Below are 12,515 nucleotides of genomic sequence, written 5' to 3' on the forward strand. Positions count from 1 at the left end.
GTAACGTAACGTAACGAAAAATGCAAATTCAAGGACATGGATGAAATAGATAGCAGAATTGTTAACCAAATAATATGCGGTTGCGACATATGGAAGAGCCTGATTTGTCAGTAATAGAAGAACAAAACACGGATCCTTAGGAGGCACGAGGCCAGCTTTCAGGTGCCTGTAACGCCTGTACAGTTCATCAGCTGTGCGGATCAGGTGGGACACGAAATCATTGACAAAAGTCATTAACACCTTTTCTTTTGGCAACAACTGTGTGGAGGCGCTGCTACTGTACCACAACACCCTTGCCAAAGACATCGCTGCCCTAAATGAGAAGGTGTGACAAGGCCAGCCGCAGGGTCATGCGCAGCTACCCCAGTGCTGCGAAGACTGTCGGGGAGAAGATGGAGGAGATCAAAGATGCCAGGGGCTACCTGGAAGAACGAGCAGCAAAAAAATGGCACAGGTGTCCAGCGAGAGAAAGCGGTCCAGAGCAACAACAGATTTGTCAGATGAACCCACTGCGAACAGGAGACGCACAGGTGCCAGTGCCACCGCCACTGCTACCACCACACCACGGGACCAGGTGCCACTGCAGGTACCACTATAAGACAAGACACCTGCAGAATGACATGAAATAACAATTTCCCAATAAAGATATTAGTTTTAAGTCCAAGGTCATCCAATATTTTTTCCAGGAATTGGAGGCTTCCGAGGATGAACTGAACTGGACTGAACTGGAGGCTTCCTGCCTACAAGGCTGAGGCATGACTTGATGTGGAACCGGGTGGGGAACGCCAGAGAGGGTGCGGGGAAGAACATCGGGCTCGAACTCATCAATGACCTGAATGGTTAGTTTTATATTGTACATTGACATACAACTTTACTGCACTGAACATTTGCTATCAAGGAGCTTGACTGTTGTTTCATGTTTCTTAAAGGCAACCAAAGCGGTATCTGCTCGTCCCAGGGCAGTAGAACTAGAATTTGCAAAGTTAATTTTCTGGGCACTTTCTTACGTTCTAAGATGAATCAACCCTACCCCATTCCATACCGACATTCGGGGAGCGAAAGTTCGATGTCACTGTGTCACGAGAACGCCGTGAAAATCTGGTCACTTCTATCGCCAATTTGCGATCCTCCATGTTTGAATTTTCCGAGTATTTCCGACTTCTGCCGATCCGAGCCGACGAGTAGTCACGTGGTTTACTCTGACCTTTCGGTTGAGGTCAACATATGGCGCGAGATTCTTCCCTGCCGATTGCCGATTTGACTCACATAGCGTCCTTGATTCCACGTTGACTACACTGTTTTTTTCGCCTCTTTTCTGCGCTCGTGACGTTGATTTTGACATGTCGAAGTGGACGAGGTGCCGCCCCTCACGGAAGTCCAAAACAAGAGCCAACAACTTTTTGCGCGAGTTTGCGGCGGCTAGAGACGACGACACTGAAGATGTAAGTATTTTTGTTTTGTTTTGACATTTCGAGTGGAGGACACATCACCGTAAACAACTGATTTAGATCGAAAAGAAAACATCAAAAGACAACTAGAAACAGCTTACTCAAGTAAAATCAACTAGACCCTATGTGGAAACCAGTTACGGGTTCCGATTTGAAAAGTTTGCGTTTGGATGGGTTTTCCTTCCACCCGGCGATGAAAGCAAATTTTCTTCCCGCTCCCACCCAGCTATTGCCTTTTTTCGGGAGTACAGCTTATGGTGTAATTTCTTGCTCACAACGTGATAGTAAATATTCTTGTGTAAACTGCCGATTTAGGTATCTGTTAGTCAACTCTAATTTGCTTTTTTGAGTGCGATCTTGCATTCCAATGCACCTATGGGAGTAGCCGAGTTTCTGTTTCAGGCTGTAACAACACAAGGTCATTAATCTTGTCAAGACCTTCCCGGGTAAGGTGCCTGGACAGACAGAAAGTCTGGTCATATTCCTCTGGGCAATTAGAAGTCTATAGTAGTATTGGCCAGTTGTTTATACCAGTGGCAAAACTGACGAGAAATTCTACCACTTACGACTAAGGAAAAGGGTGGAATGTTTATAGCTGACAACGTGATAGTTAAGTCTTTTAATTACCGCTTACGCATAAGAGAAAAATATCAAGGTCCAGCATCAGAGTAATAGACACATAATAGACACATCATTTTCTCCAGAATCACCCACGAGTCCCCTTTCTCATGATTTTGGTTCAGGTCCACCCAGTGCGCGGAAGGGCGTTTGCGCGGCACAACGTCCAAAGGGCTGGGTTACTGTCGACCACACCCCCCCCAGGACAGCTGCCAGCCGCAGGGCCTTCAACGACCCCCCCGGGACAGCTGCCAGCCACGGGGCCTTCCACGGCCCCCCCGGGACAGCTGCCAGCCACGGGGCCTTCCACGGCTCCCCCAGGACTGCTGCCAGTCTCGGGGCCTTCCACGGCCCCCGCGGGACAGCTGCCAGCCCCGGGGCCTTCCACGGCCCCCGCGGGACAGCTGCCAGCCCCGGGGCCTTCCACGGCCCCCGCGGGACAGCTGCCCGCCTCAGCTGTGGAGGACATGATGAACATCTCCGCCATGTCCGCCAGCATGTTAGACTTGCAGATCGACGACCATGGTGATGATGCGTCTGATACGCCCGCCCCAGGTGAAGAGAGTTCCGACTCCAGCCCACCCGCCAGCCCACCCGCCAACCCACCCGCCACCCGAGGCCGTGGTCGAGGCCGTGGTCGAGGGACAACCAGAGGAAACCGGAGGGAACCAGGGGCACCGCAGCCAAGAAGGCGGACGAGAAGAAGCGTCGCTGCCTTGTCCACTGCGGAGCAGAGAGAGCGCATCGCACAACTCAAGGCCAGAAGGATTAAGAATATAGAGGTAACATTGGTGTAAATAACATTCAAACATAAATAAATCAATGGTTCTGAATACCTGGTGATATAGACATACACAATTATTCTCTGTTCTTTTCTACTGTGACTACCTTTACATCAAGTAAGTTGTCTTCTGCATCATTCATTCTTGACTTCTTTTTGTCTTAGGACCGGGTTTATGCCATGAGGTTAGAGGACACCCAGAAGTATCTCATCAAGATTTTAAGGACACAGCCAGCTGTCCTATTTGACATCATGGAAGATGGTGATGGTGCCGAGGGTGGTGGTGGTGCCGAGGGCGGTGTTGAGGGAGGTGTCCAGGGTGGTGGCGAGGGAGGTGGAGGTGCCGAGGGCGGTGTTGAGGGAGGTGTCCAGGGTGGTGCCGAGGGCGGTGGCGAGGGAGGTGCCCAGGGCGGTGGCGAGGGAGGTGGAGGTGCCCAGGTCGGTGGCGAGGGAGGTGCCCAGGGCGGCGGCGGTGCCGAGGGCGATGCAGAGGGAGGTGCCGAGGGCGGTGGTGAGGGAGGTGCCGAGGGCGGTGGCGGTGCCCAGGGCGGTGCCGTGGGCGGTGGTGGCCCACAGGGTGGTGGCGTTCCACAGGGTGGTGGCGGTCCACATAGTCACTTTCCACAGGCTGGTGACTGGTGCACTTGTCGTAACTGTAAGGAAATGCCATTAGATGTCGAAAAACTATGCTGCGGTGGTGGGCCCGAGTCTTGTCTCTCCAGACTTCCAGTAAGTTTTGCTAAAATCTGTTGTCCTTAGAGAAACATGTAATAATCAAAATTCACTGTAGACAACTTTTACAACAGGACAGCAAATAGACTTTAATTTTTTCCGGAAATGACAGCATAAAAACATGTCATTTTCCTTTCAAGAAATCTCAAGGCAGAGTTCCACAGAAAATCATACAAGGACAATCTTGTTTCTTCCTTATACTAGAACATTTCATACAGCAGTAACTGTTTTGTAACATGAACAAGGTCAAAGATGAAGCCCACTTTATATTAGATTGTAGTTTATATAGTAATGATAGAAGTATTCTTTTTAGCTTTATTATAGGAAAGTTCCCTCGCTTTGAACCTTTACTAGTGTTGAAAAATTCATTTTTCTTATGAGATTTGATCGAACGACATTATACAAACACATCTCAAGCTACATATTCAACATTACTAAGAAACGAGAAGAAGCCGAACAAATGTATTAGACTAGTTTTAGAATCCATGTTTTAGAAACCATGTGTACTGCACTACTACCTTTTGTATCTATATGCTTGTATTTAGCCCGATAGGGCATGAATGTGCAATAAAGGCTATTATTATATAAAATCAAACATACACAGAAACAAGAAACAAAGTACTAGTAAACATATCAAACAATAATATATGTACATAGCACATATCAACATATCATGAAAGTCATGAAAGCATTCTTTTCTTTTTCTAGGACATGGACTTGTACGTCCTTGACCAGCCAGTCCTGAGAATAGCCAGATGGGCCAGAAATGACGTCTTGGCCTTGCAGGATGGTGATGAACCTGGTGCAGACCTGCGAGGGTTTCGCCATGCAGCATACAGACAGTGGGTGCTGTGGCACTATGGCCGACTAGGGCAGGGGAATAGGGTAGTTGTACCTAGCTGTGTTACATTTAGAATCAGAGACGAGTTTCCTGATCCCCTTAGACAGTACACGGGTTACATTCCAAGCCGGTTGTAAATATTTTTTTTTCAAAACAACACATCAACCTTGTAATGTTTTTAAATGGATGGCTTGTTGACTTGATCCTAAATTTTAGTTAAAACTCCTAACAATTTCTATGTCATGTGATAAAGGGGAACCAGGGTACTGATGAAGCCAGTTGAATGCACAGACATCATTTGGATCCTGTATATGTGAATCGTTCATGAAAGGTTTTCTACAACTGAGAAACAAAACTTGTTACAATTTCACTGTATGCTCCATTCGGTCCAGGAGAAGGGAAAGACGAAAACATTTAATGTAAGATCCGCATATAGGAAACCTAATGATTGCATTGCATGACTACCTTCATCAGTACACCTCACTCTATTCCCTGGTTTTCAAGCCACTCTTGACTTGTGCTGCTCTACAAGCTCGCTGGTTGGCGGTGGTGGTAGCTTTGCCAGGTTACCCCTTCGCCTGGGATCACTGTCTGCCATGGGTTGAGTTCTGCTCATGCCGCGGTTTTTGTCAATCCTTGCCTTGAGTATGGCTGCCTGCAGATCCCTGATGTAGGTGTACTGTTTTGGTTTCCTTGGCACGTAAATGGACCATCTCTCGGATTTCTTCTGAAATCGTCTCTTGTACCTGAAGACAATCAAAACAGTTGCTTTCACTGCCAGTCTAAAACAGTAAAAGTGGAATAAATTCTCAATTACAGGATACTAGTAGATGGTCTGTACATACATAAACATTTTCATTACATCTGTGCATTAAAATGCCGGTACCAGATTTGTGCAAGAATTCACCCTTTACAAATGTATGTACTCGGAATTTTGTACATGAACTTGGTGTTGCAATATCTATTTCACGTGCTTCTTATCTCCACATTCTGCTTGGAACCTCCTGTATACTATTTAAGTGCTGTTACAATATGAAAGTCAAGTTAATATTGCTTTAACCACTGAATGTTAGCTGTGTAGCAACTTACATGATATGTCCATCTTTATTCTTCCATACCGGCCTGTCCTTGTGGGCATTGTAGTCGATTGCAGCAAGCTGACACCTGGCCTTGTACACTGGGGGGCTGACGCATCAGAATGTGATTCTGAAAGGACTCTAAGTCCGACGTTGTTCTGGAACAAGAAAGTTTCAACATGACTACATTCAGCATGATTTGCTTTTAATCAATCTTTGTAAGATTTCACAGTAAATAGCAGCATATGGAGAAGACATGTAAGAAATTTGTGGTATTTAGAAATAGTGTGAAAATATTCATCTGTATTATGTAAGTTTATTCAAAAAACATTTCAACAATATCTAACATATCAGACATACAAGCACTCTTACCGGAAGCGTAGGAACTTAAATGTTGTTTTCAGCCACCGCTTGTTAAGGATGAGCTTGCTCAGCTTCTCGTGAGCTGGTGTGCCCTTAACAAGCCATGGCTTCGTCCTCACTTCTGCCGGGTCAATCGGGTCATGCTGACATGACCCTGTAGCCCATTGGTGCTCGTTGCACACGTGATGCAGCACTCCCTTCCAAAGCACCTGATACCGATTTAAATAGGGGTAATACATGAATCCTTAACATGAGTTGAATCAGTCATTAAACCAATGAATAGTATTTTCATTGAAAAAGAATGACACAAGTTATTCAAACAGGATGATGACTCATTTGACACATTAAAGGAATATCTTATACTGTATTTAAGATAACAGTAGAATAGAATGTTTTTTTTCCATAGTATTTCATTTTCTTCAATAACTGTTTTTCCTTGAGTTCTTTAGTTTAGATCAGTGTTTGTTAATTTATGTTTCAAAGAGGACCATGAAGGAAGCATTTTGACACTGCTTACTACTAGCATTACCTGTCATTTATGGCCCTCATTTGCAGATGTATAGAACATGATACTTACGATGAATTCTTCGTAGTTGTTGGCATGCTTACAACAATACCAGAAGTGTCTGACAATGTCGCGCGTCCATGGCAGGAGGTCTTTGCCGCCCTTCTCCCCTCCAGCCTATTGGAAATAAGTAAACAATTTCAACAGTTTTGACTTGTTTCAAGGGTCGTAGCCCTTGTAAGAGCCAGCAGCTAATATTTCCTGCAATGTCCAATAAGGATCATGTGACTAACTTCTGTGTGTATTCATTTATCTGCCTCCATGCTAGCATTCTCGCAAGACATATGGAAAAGACTATAGACGACATAATTTTTCATTATTACCCAGTCTGTTACAATAAATGCATGATATTATATTACACTGAAGCTGTGTACTTACTTTCACTAGCTTCTTTGTCAGGTTTTTGGCCCCGTGCCAGACATCCAGGGAATGGAAGATGCCTTTTTTACCATACACCCCTTTGTCAGGCCCTATTTTCAGGAAATAGAACATAAATCAAATAAAATATGTCCAGCACAAATCATGTTGACATTTGTATAGGTGTCCTGAAATTTGTAGGTACCACAAGCATTGCTTCAGTCGTGAGAAGACACTGACACTGCATTTTACAGAGTCAAATAGAAAATCTTCTATCATTTAAGCAGACAGCCATTTGAGAATCTAGCTTAAGAAATATGACAATCAATAGTTAGACTGTACGTACTCATCAGTGAAGAGATTTGGGGATGTGCATCCGTGCACACCTCTGTGATGGGAACACCTTTGTCGAGGAGGTCGTCCATGGCTTTTTTGAAGCCGTCCTTCTCCATCACAGAGGAATTTCTGTCAGTCTCCCTCTTGTCCACAACTTCGATAGCCACAATGGACCTGGATTCGTTGTCCAAGGCAGTGTACGTGCAGTATTGTGCACAGTGTCCCGGGGAGTCCATACGGCCATCACCTGTACATAACGTAATCGAATGAAAAGGTTTTTTTTTGTAAACTATCTTTTAGTTTCCTTTTAAGTACATGTATTGTACATCTATTGTTTTACTTTTAGTAGGGTCAACATTACAAAGCTGAATATGTTCCTGACAAAGTATGGTATGGTGTGATTAGCAGTAATGGCATAAATCTGCATTGACACTATCTACAAGTAACTTTATATCAAGTATATCAGAAGCAATTATTATTTCTGACATTGAAAGATATGCAGAGATTTAAACAAAAGTCATCCCTCTCACAGTGTATAACAAAATGCAACTAGCAACCAGTTTATTAGCTGGGACAACACTTGGCATACAGAACTTTTTGGCAAAAATGAAGAAATCAACATTAGCATTTTGATCCTGGTTGTTAGTTTTTGAAAATGAATAAGAGTGATGTCACACTTTGTCCACATATACATGGGAAACATCGTAAAACTACCTATGTACATACCAAGGAGAATGACCTCTTCTTTGGTCCTCAGATCCCTGACGATTTCCTCCTGTTGTTTGACCCAGTACTGGTTGATTGTGTCAACACAGTACTGCCTCTGAATCTTGTAAAATGTTGACTCGTTCACACATCCCAAGTTCATGAATTTGCACATCAGGCTGTACTTGCCATAGTTGTTTCCCGACAACAGAAGGCTGGAGGCTTGCATGAAATCACCTCCTTGCACACCGAATTTCAGTCTTGGCTGGGTGAACCACCTCCAGACTAGATGACCATTTTTGCAGTGCTGCAGCAAAAGATATAGCATACAGAACATGTAACAAGAACTGTAGTAATCAAAACAATTGTAAATGTAGTCCAGTAGTCAAGGAAGTAACAAGACAGATGCAGGGCAGCAGCAACACAAGGACATAAAGCAGATTAACAAATGGAAGCAAGTTGATCATTGCCTACGAAGTGTTTCCTTACCCATTTGACGATCATCCCACTTGCCACGATCTGCACAGATGGAACAGGGTTTTCAACGGGGTGGACCGGGGGAACGGGGGCAGGACATTCACGGCACCTTCTCTTGTCTTCAGGCAGCTCCAGGAAGCCGATAAGCTGCTCGAGGCACCTCTTGTAGATGATAGAACACTTGTCATCCACAATGTCTTCTGGGCGTTCAATCCTAATTTCGCGTGGGAGATTCTTCAATGACTCATCAATGGCTTGCTCCTTGTTAATGGACTGGTCATTGTCAGTGGTCAAGCTCTCTTCACCCAATGACCCGTCCTCCACTCCAGGAGCCATGTCGTGGCAGAAAACCTCCTCTTCTGCTGTAATGATGTCGTAGGTCTCAATGTCCCGGTCCAAAAGCTTGTATGCTGCCCTGAAATAAAGTAGAAAGAAACTTGGTTGCAAAGAAAAATGGATCAAGGCATATAATTATAAATCAAGAGTCTTCTCCATTTGGTTACTTGACAGCAAGATCAACAAACAACGATACGATTTTGTGCATAGAGAAGTGTACCTAAAAAAACTTTAGGTACCGGTACAAGTACACAGGTCTAGGTACAGGTCCGGACATGTTCCTGTACCCATGCAGGTTTGATCAATTATTTGTAAGTTATGCATGAAGCCAGCTGTCTCTTTTAGTTATAGATTGTCATCTTTGTGTGAGCATTTACATATTTGAACCTTAAAACACAGTTTCCTTGATTTTCAACTGCAAGATTATCACCATTGTCATTGTTAATTCAGGACTTACTTATCTGTAGTCTGAAAAAGTGGTATCAACTAGTGATTTAGATGGTTTAGGTACAGGTACAGCTCCTAAACCCTGTGCTGTACCTGTACCTTAACAGTTTTTTTTAGGTACGGTACAGGTACTAGTACAGGTATTTAGGTACACAGCCCCATAACTTGTACGGATATATTAAAACATGTCACCAATCACACACATAGGTAAACGCTTTGCAATACTGGTATTCGAACAATCAAAGTGAGACAAAGTAATTATGTTACCTAACACCACACAATCACACACATACAATACTGAAACACATACATACCGGAGTGATGCAGGAGGCTCATAGTCAGGGTCACCCATCACATCATCATAATACTCCTCAGAGTCTGAGAAATCGTCATCATCCTCAGACATATCTTCCTCGACTTCCACTGAAATCCTGGATGAAACAAAAAAAATTAATAAGGACATCATGTGAAAGGTTAAAAGGTATGTTACAACTTACAACTAAATTCGGGTATCTATCTGTCTAATTGAACAGAACTACCAGCTTGTGAACGTGAAGTAAACTAAAGCAAAGGGGACATAGATAATGATGCCTCCAGGATAAGTCTGCCTACATGAAATAACAAACAATGCCAGAAACATGACATTTGTAATAGATAGTAAAAGATACCAATTACTTACCCAATGTTCTCCAGGGCATTAATTTCTTTCTCATTCTCTGGATCCTGAATGTGTGCTCTGCTTTCAGGCCTCTTCTCAGCGCTCCTGGTAGGAGGGCGGGATATGCCGCATGGTATCACATACAAGGCTTTGGTTGACAAATGCACACACGATAATGGCACGGCTTATGTTTATAACAAAACATGGTAAAAGTGACACAATTGCTGCAAAATATTATAATTATTATTATAATTCACTGCACACAACACAACATTTTTGTCACCTTCCTGAAATTAACTGGGGTAAACGATAGCCTGGCTTGTTTGTTTGATTGAATGATTTACTCCATGTACGAAGGTTAGAATGTTTAAACAGAAATTTTACGCAGTCTCATCAGAAAATAGAATACCTGCTCAAAGCATTCTCTAGGACTTCACATGGTGGTGACCTGCTCACAGCAGCATCCAGGACTTGACCTCGTGGTGACAAACAAATGTTTTCTCCCCTGCAATAAAGTATGTAGTTGATTTAGACCTAGTTGCAAAATAGCAAAAGTGTATGCCCAATAAAATAATGCTCATGCTTGTGGTGTTCAAAGTATTCCAAACACATAAATTGTTTGGGTTCTCACAGCTAATGAGGATAATTTGGTAGAGTTCTTTACAACAAATGGTGCTTGATGCATGCATTGAACAATAACATGGTAAGTAAAGAAAAAAATCAATTGCAAGTTCTAGAAGTGGCTGTTATATACTCTACTATTTAAGAACAATGTTGTTGAAAGAAAGCATTTGTCAACAGTGAGCAAAGCACCATTCAAAAATGATTGTATTTCACTACATCTACACATCATTCTTTACCAAGAACTACATTATACTTGAGTCAGTTATGTCATATTAAAAATGCTTTCAATCAGTCTTAACCATCCAGAAAAATTTTGGATGCACAAACTCAACTTCCTAAACAGGCGCCATAAGAGCTGCCAATAGTGCAACAAGATGACACAAAACAAGCAGCTGTTTGTTCTAGATGTGTTTATTATCATCAATCTTATCTAATGGAATGCATACTATGAAGTACAAAAAGGGGTAGAAATTAATTTTTGGGATAAGGTGAACTGGTACATAAACTACATACAATTTTGGAGCGTTGACTCGAAAATTTCGAAGAACCCAAATTCCTACGTCAAGTTCTTATAGTTATACAAGTATACTATGAATGGCTTTTTATTGTTTTTCTAACACTGAATGTGTGGTGTATACTCGTATACTAAGATATCAGAAAAACAAACATGCACCCAGTATTTCGAGACAGTGCATGTACTTACACGATTGAAGCAGGAGAACTGTCACCATCTGATGGTGCCCCAACACTTGACTCATCATCAAAGAGGCTAGGGCCAGTGGGGGACTGCAACATGTGCTTGGGGCTTGAAGTCCTGGGGACAGACTCCTCGGGCTTCTTCTTGAAGCTAGAGGAATTATGCATAAAAATGCTCGTCATAAACCAGTCAAAAACAGCTATGTATATGACCAAAATCAAGAAATAAACAACACCAGGAACCTCTATGGTTCAGACAACAACCAGGAGGTTACAAAAGTAACGATGGCTGCAACTATATTATGCAGTAGAAAGCCATACATAACAAGTTACTACATGCACGCCGCGGGTCCAAGAAGCGACAAAAATTATGTTATACTTAGATACAGGTTACTAAAGGTGTTTGGTAATACATGTATCTCATTGCTAATACTGTACGTCTTATGTTTTCAAACATTTCTTTTTGTCCTGCAACATACTAGTACAAAAGGTTCCATACAAAATACAGGACACGAACATGGTTACATACTCAAGTCTTTTTCATATACATAACGTAACGCCGTGAAGTTCAATGAAAACCCATATACAAACGCCAAAAATTTATACCAAAAGATTCCATACAACCTATAAATACGATTAGATGCAGTACATGTCATATAATATTCAGAGAAACGGCATAATTTGGATAGACAAATATTCACGAAAGGAAATTTCTTCACAAACCTGTCCAGCAGTTTGCGTGCGAGATTGCGATCCGTCCGCACGTTTAGCCTCTGTTGTAGCGCCCTCCACTCTTCAAATGTGTTGCCCAAGTTCACACGAGTCCTCAACTTCTGTTTATTCTTCTGTCTCTTCATCGGTGACGGGATACGGGGTCGCCCAGGGCCACGTCTCTTTGTCGCGGAACAACCTGGGTCCGCCAAAAACTGGTCCGCCATTTTGTTTGTAGCGATCGGCTGCTCGGAAATCGTGACGTCACGCGGGCGACAATTACCGACGGAAAACGGTTAGGCTGAATAACTGGGGTGCACCCATTTATTATTGCGGCTTGCTTTTGCGTCGTTTTTAACCGCGAAAAATATGAAATAATGACGTTATTGTGGGAATCAAGTGCAGTAGATGTCAAAATAATACAGACTGCCTTATCCACAATATTACCACTTATAGCCGCCAGATACCGCTTTGGTTGCCTTTAAGCTTGAGAGAAAATCTGAAGCCATGCCCACAACTGAAGGACATTGGATCACTTTTGGATGACTTCCCCTGGAGACAGTGGTGTCTGAGACCCTACAGAAGGCAGGGGATGCCTACACCTATCACATCAAACGAAATTGGAAAATTCACAAACGACTCTAAAATGCAGTGTATATGGAGCAGTGACCTTGTGTACGAATTGCTTTAATCTTGAAACCGGACTAACTAAAAATAACTTGTGAAGAATACGTAGGACTTGCT

The 12,515-nt window shown here is 43.0% G+C and overlaps 2 protein-coding genes across 3 annotated transcripts; one reads left to right on the plus strand and one right to left on the minus strand.

Annotated features, from left to right (window-relative positions):
- The first annotated feature begins 737 nt into the window (after positions 1 to 737).
- LOC118417747 (glycine-rich protein DOT1-like) lies at positions 738 to 4,617 on the plus strand. 2 transcript variants are annotated; one of them, XM_035823445.1, is made up of 4 exons: positions 738 to 1,442; positions 2,192 to 2,848; positions 3,013 to 3,032; positions 4,288 to 4,476. In XM_035823445.1, exons 1-4 carry the CDS (start codon positions 1,341 to 1,343, stop codon positions 4,322 to 4,324), a joined length of 816 nt encoding a protein of 271 aa, XP_035679338.1. In that variant the 5' UTR covers positions 738 to 1,340; the 3' UTR covers positions 4,325 to 4,476. The 2 variants fall into 2 exon arrangements, with proteins under 2 accessions (XP_035679338.1, XP_035679340.1); XM_035823447.1 differs by lacking the exons at positions 738 to 1,442; positions 2,192 to 2,848; positions 3,013 to 3,032 and adding an exon at positions 3,039 to 3,576 and having other exon boundaries at positions 4,288 to 4,617.
- LOC118417746 lies at positions 4,584 to 12,250 on the minus strand. Its single transcript, XM_035823444.1, has 13 exons — positions 11,784 to 12,250; positions 11,068 to 11,211; positions 10,150 to 10,245; positions 9,762 to 9,845; positions 9,397 to 9,513; positions 8,312 to 8,714; positions 7,844 to 8,129; positions 7,128 to 7,364; positions 6,803 to 6,894; positions 6,437 to 6,541; positions 5,869 to 6,068; positions 5,510 to 5,654; positions 4,584 to 5,166 (listed from the first exon to the last, which is right to left on the minus strand). The coding sequence occupies exons 1-12, from the start codon at positions 11,996 to 11,998 to the stop codon at positions 5,525 to 5,527; spliced, it is 2,109 nt and encodes a 702-aa protein (XP_035679337.1). The 5' UTR covers positions 11,999 to 12,250; the 3' UTR covers positions 4,584 to 5,166; positions 5,510 to 5,524.
- Positions 12,251 to 12,515: the final 265 nt, after the last annotated feature.

The sequence above is a fragment of the Branchiostoma floridae genome, chromosome 6 (genome assembly GCF_000003815.2).
Source record: "Branchiostoma floridae strain S238N-H82 chromosome 6, Bfl_VNyyK, whole genome shotgun sequence".
NCBI lineage: Eukaryota > Metazoa > Chordata > Leptocardii > Amphioxiformes > Branchiostomatidae > Branchiostoma > Branchiostoma floridae.

Excerpts from the sequence above, each read along its gene's own strand:
- LOC118417747 (XM_035823445.1), top strand. The coding sequence starts at position 1,341 with ATGTCGAAGTGGACGAGGTGCCGCCCCTCACGGAAGTCCAAAACAAGA. Across the intron at positions 1,443-2,191 it reads GAGACGACGACACTGAAGAT|GTCCACCCAGTGCGCGGAAG; the intron begins GTAAGTATTTTT and ends ATTTTGGTTCAG. Across the intron at positions 2,849-3,012 it reads GAAGGATTAAGAATATAGAG|GACCGGGTTTATGCCATGAG; the intron begins GTAACATTGGTG and ends TTTTTGTCTTAG.
- LOC118417746 (XM_035823444.1), bottom strand. The coding sequence starts at position 11,998 with ATGGCGGACCAGTTTTTGGCGGACCCAGGTTGTTCCGCGACAAAGAGA. Across the intron at positions 7,365-7,843 it reads AGAAGAGGTCATTCTCCTTG|GTGATGGCCGTATGGACTCC; the intron begins GTATGTACATAG and ends CGTTATGTACAG. Across the intron at positions 6,069-6,436 it reads ACAACTACGAAGAATTCATC|GTGCTTTGGAAGGGAGTGCT; the intron begins GTAAGTATCATG and ends AATCGGTATCAG.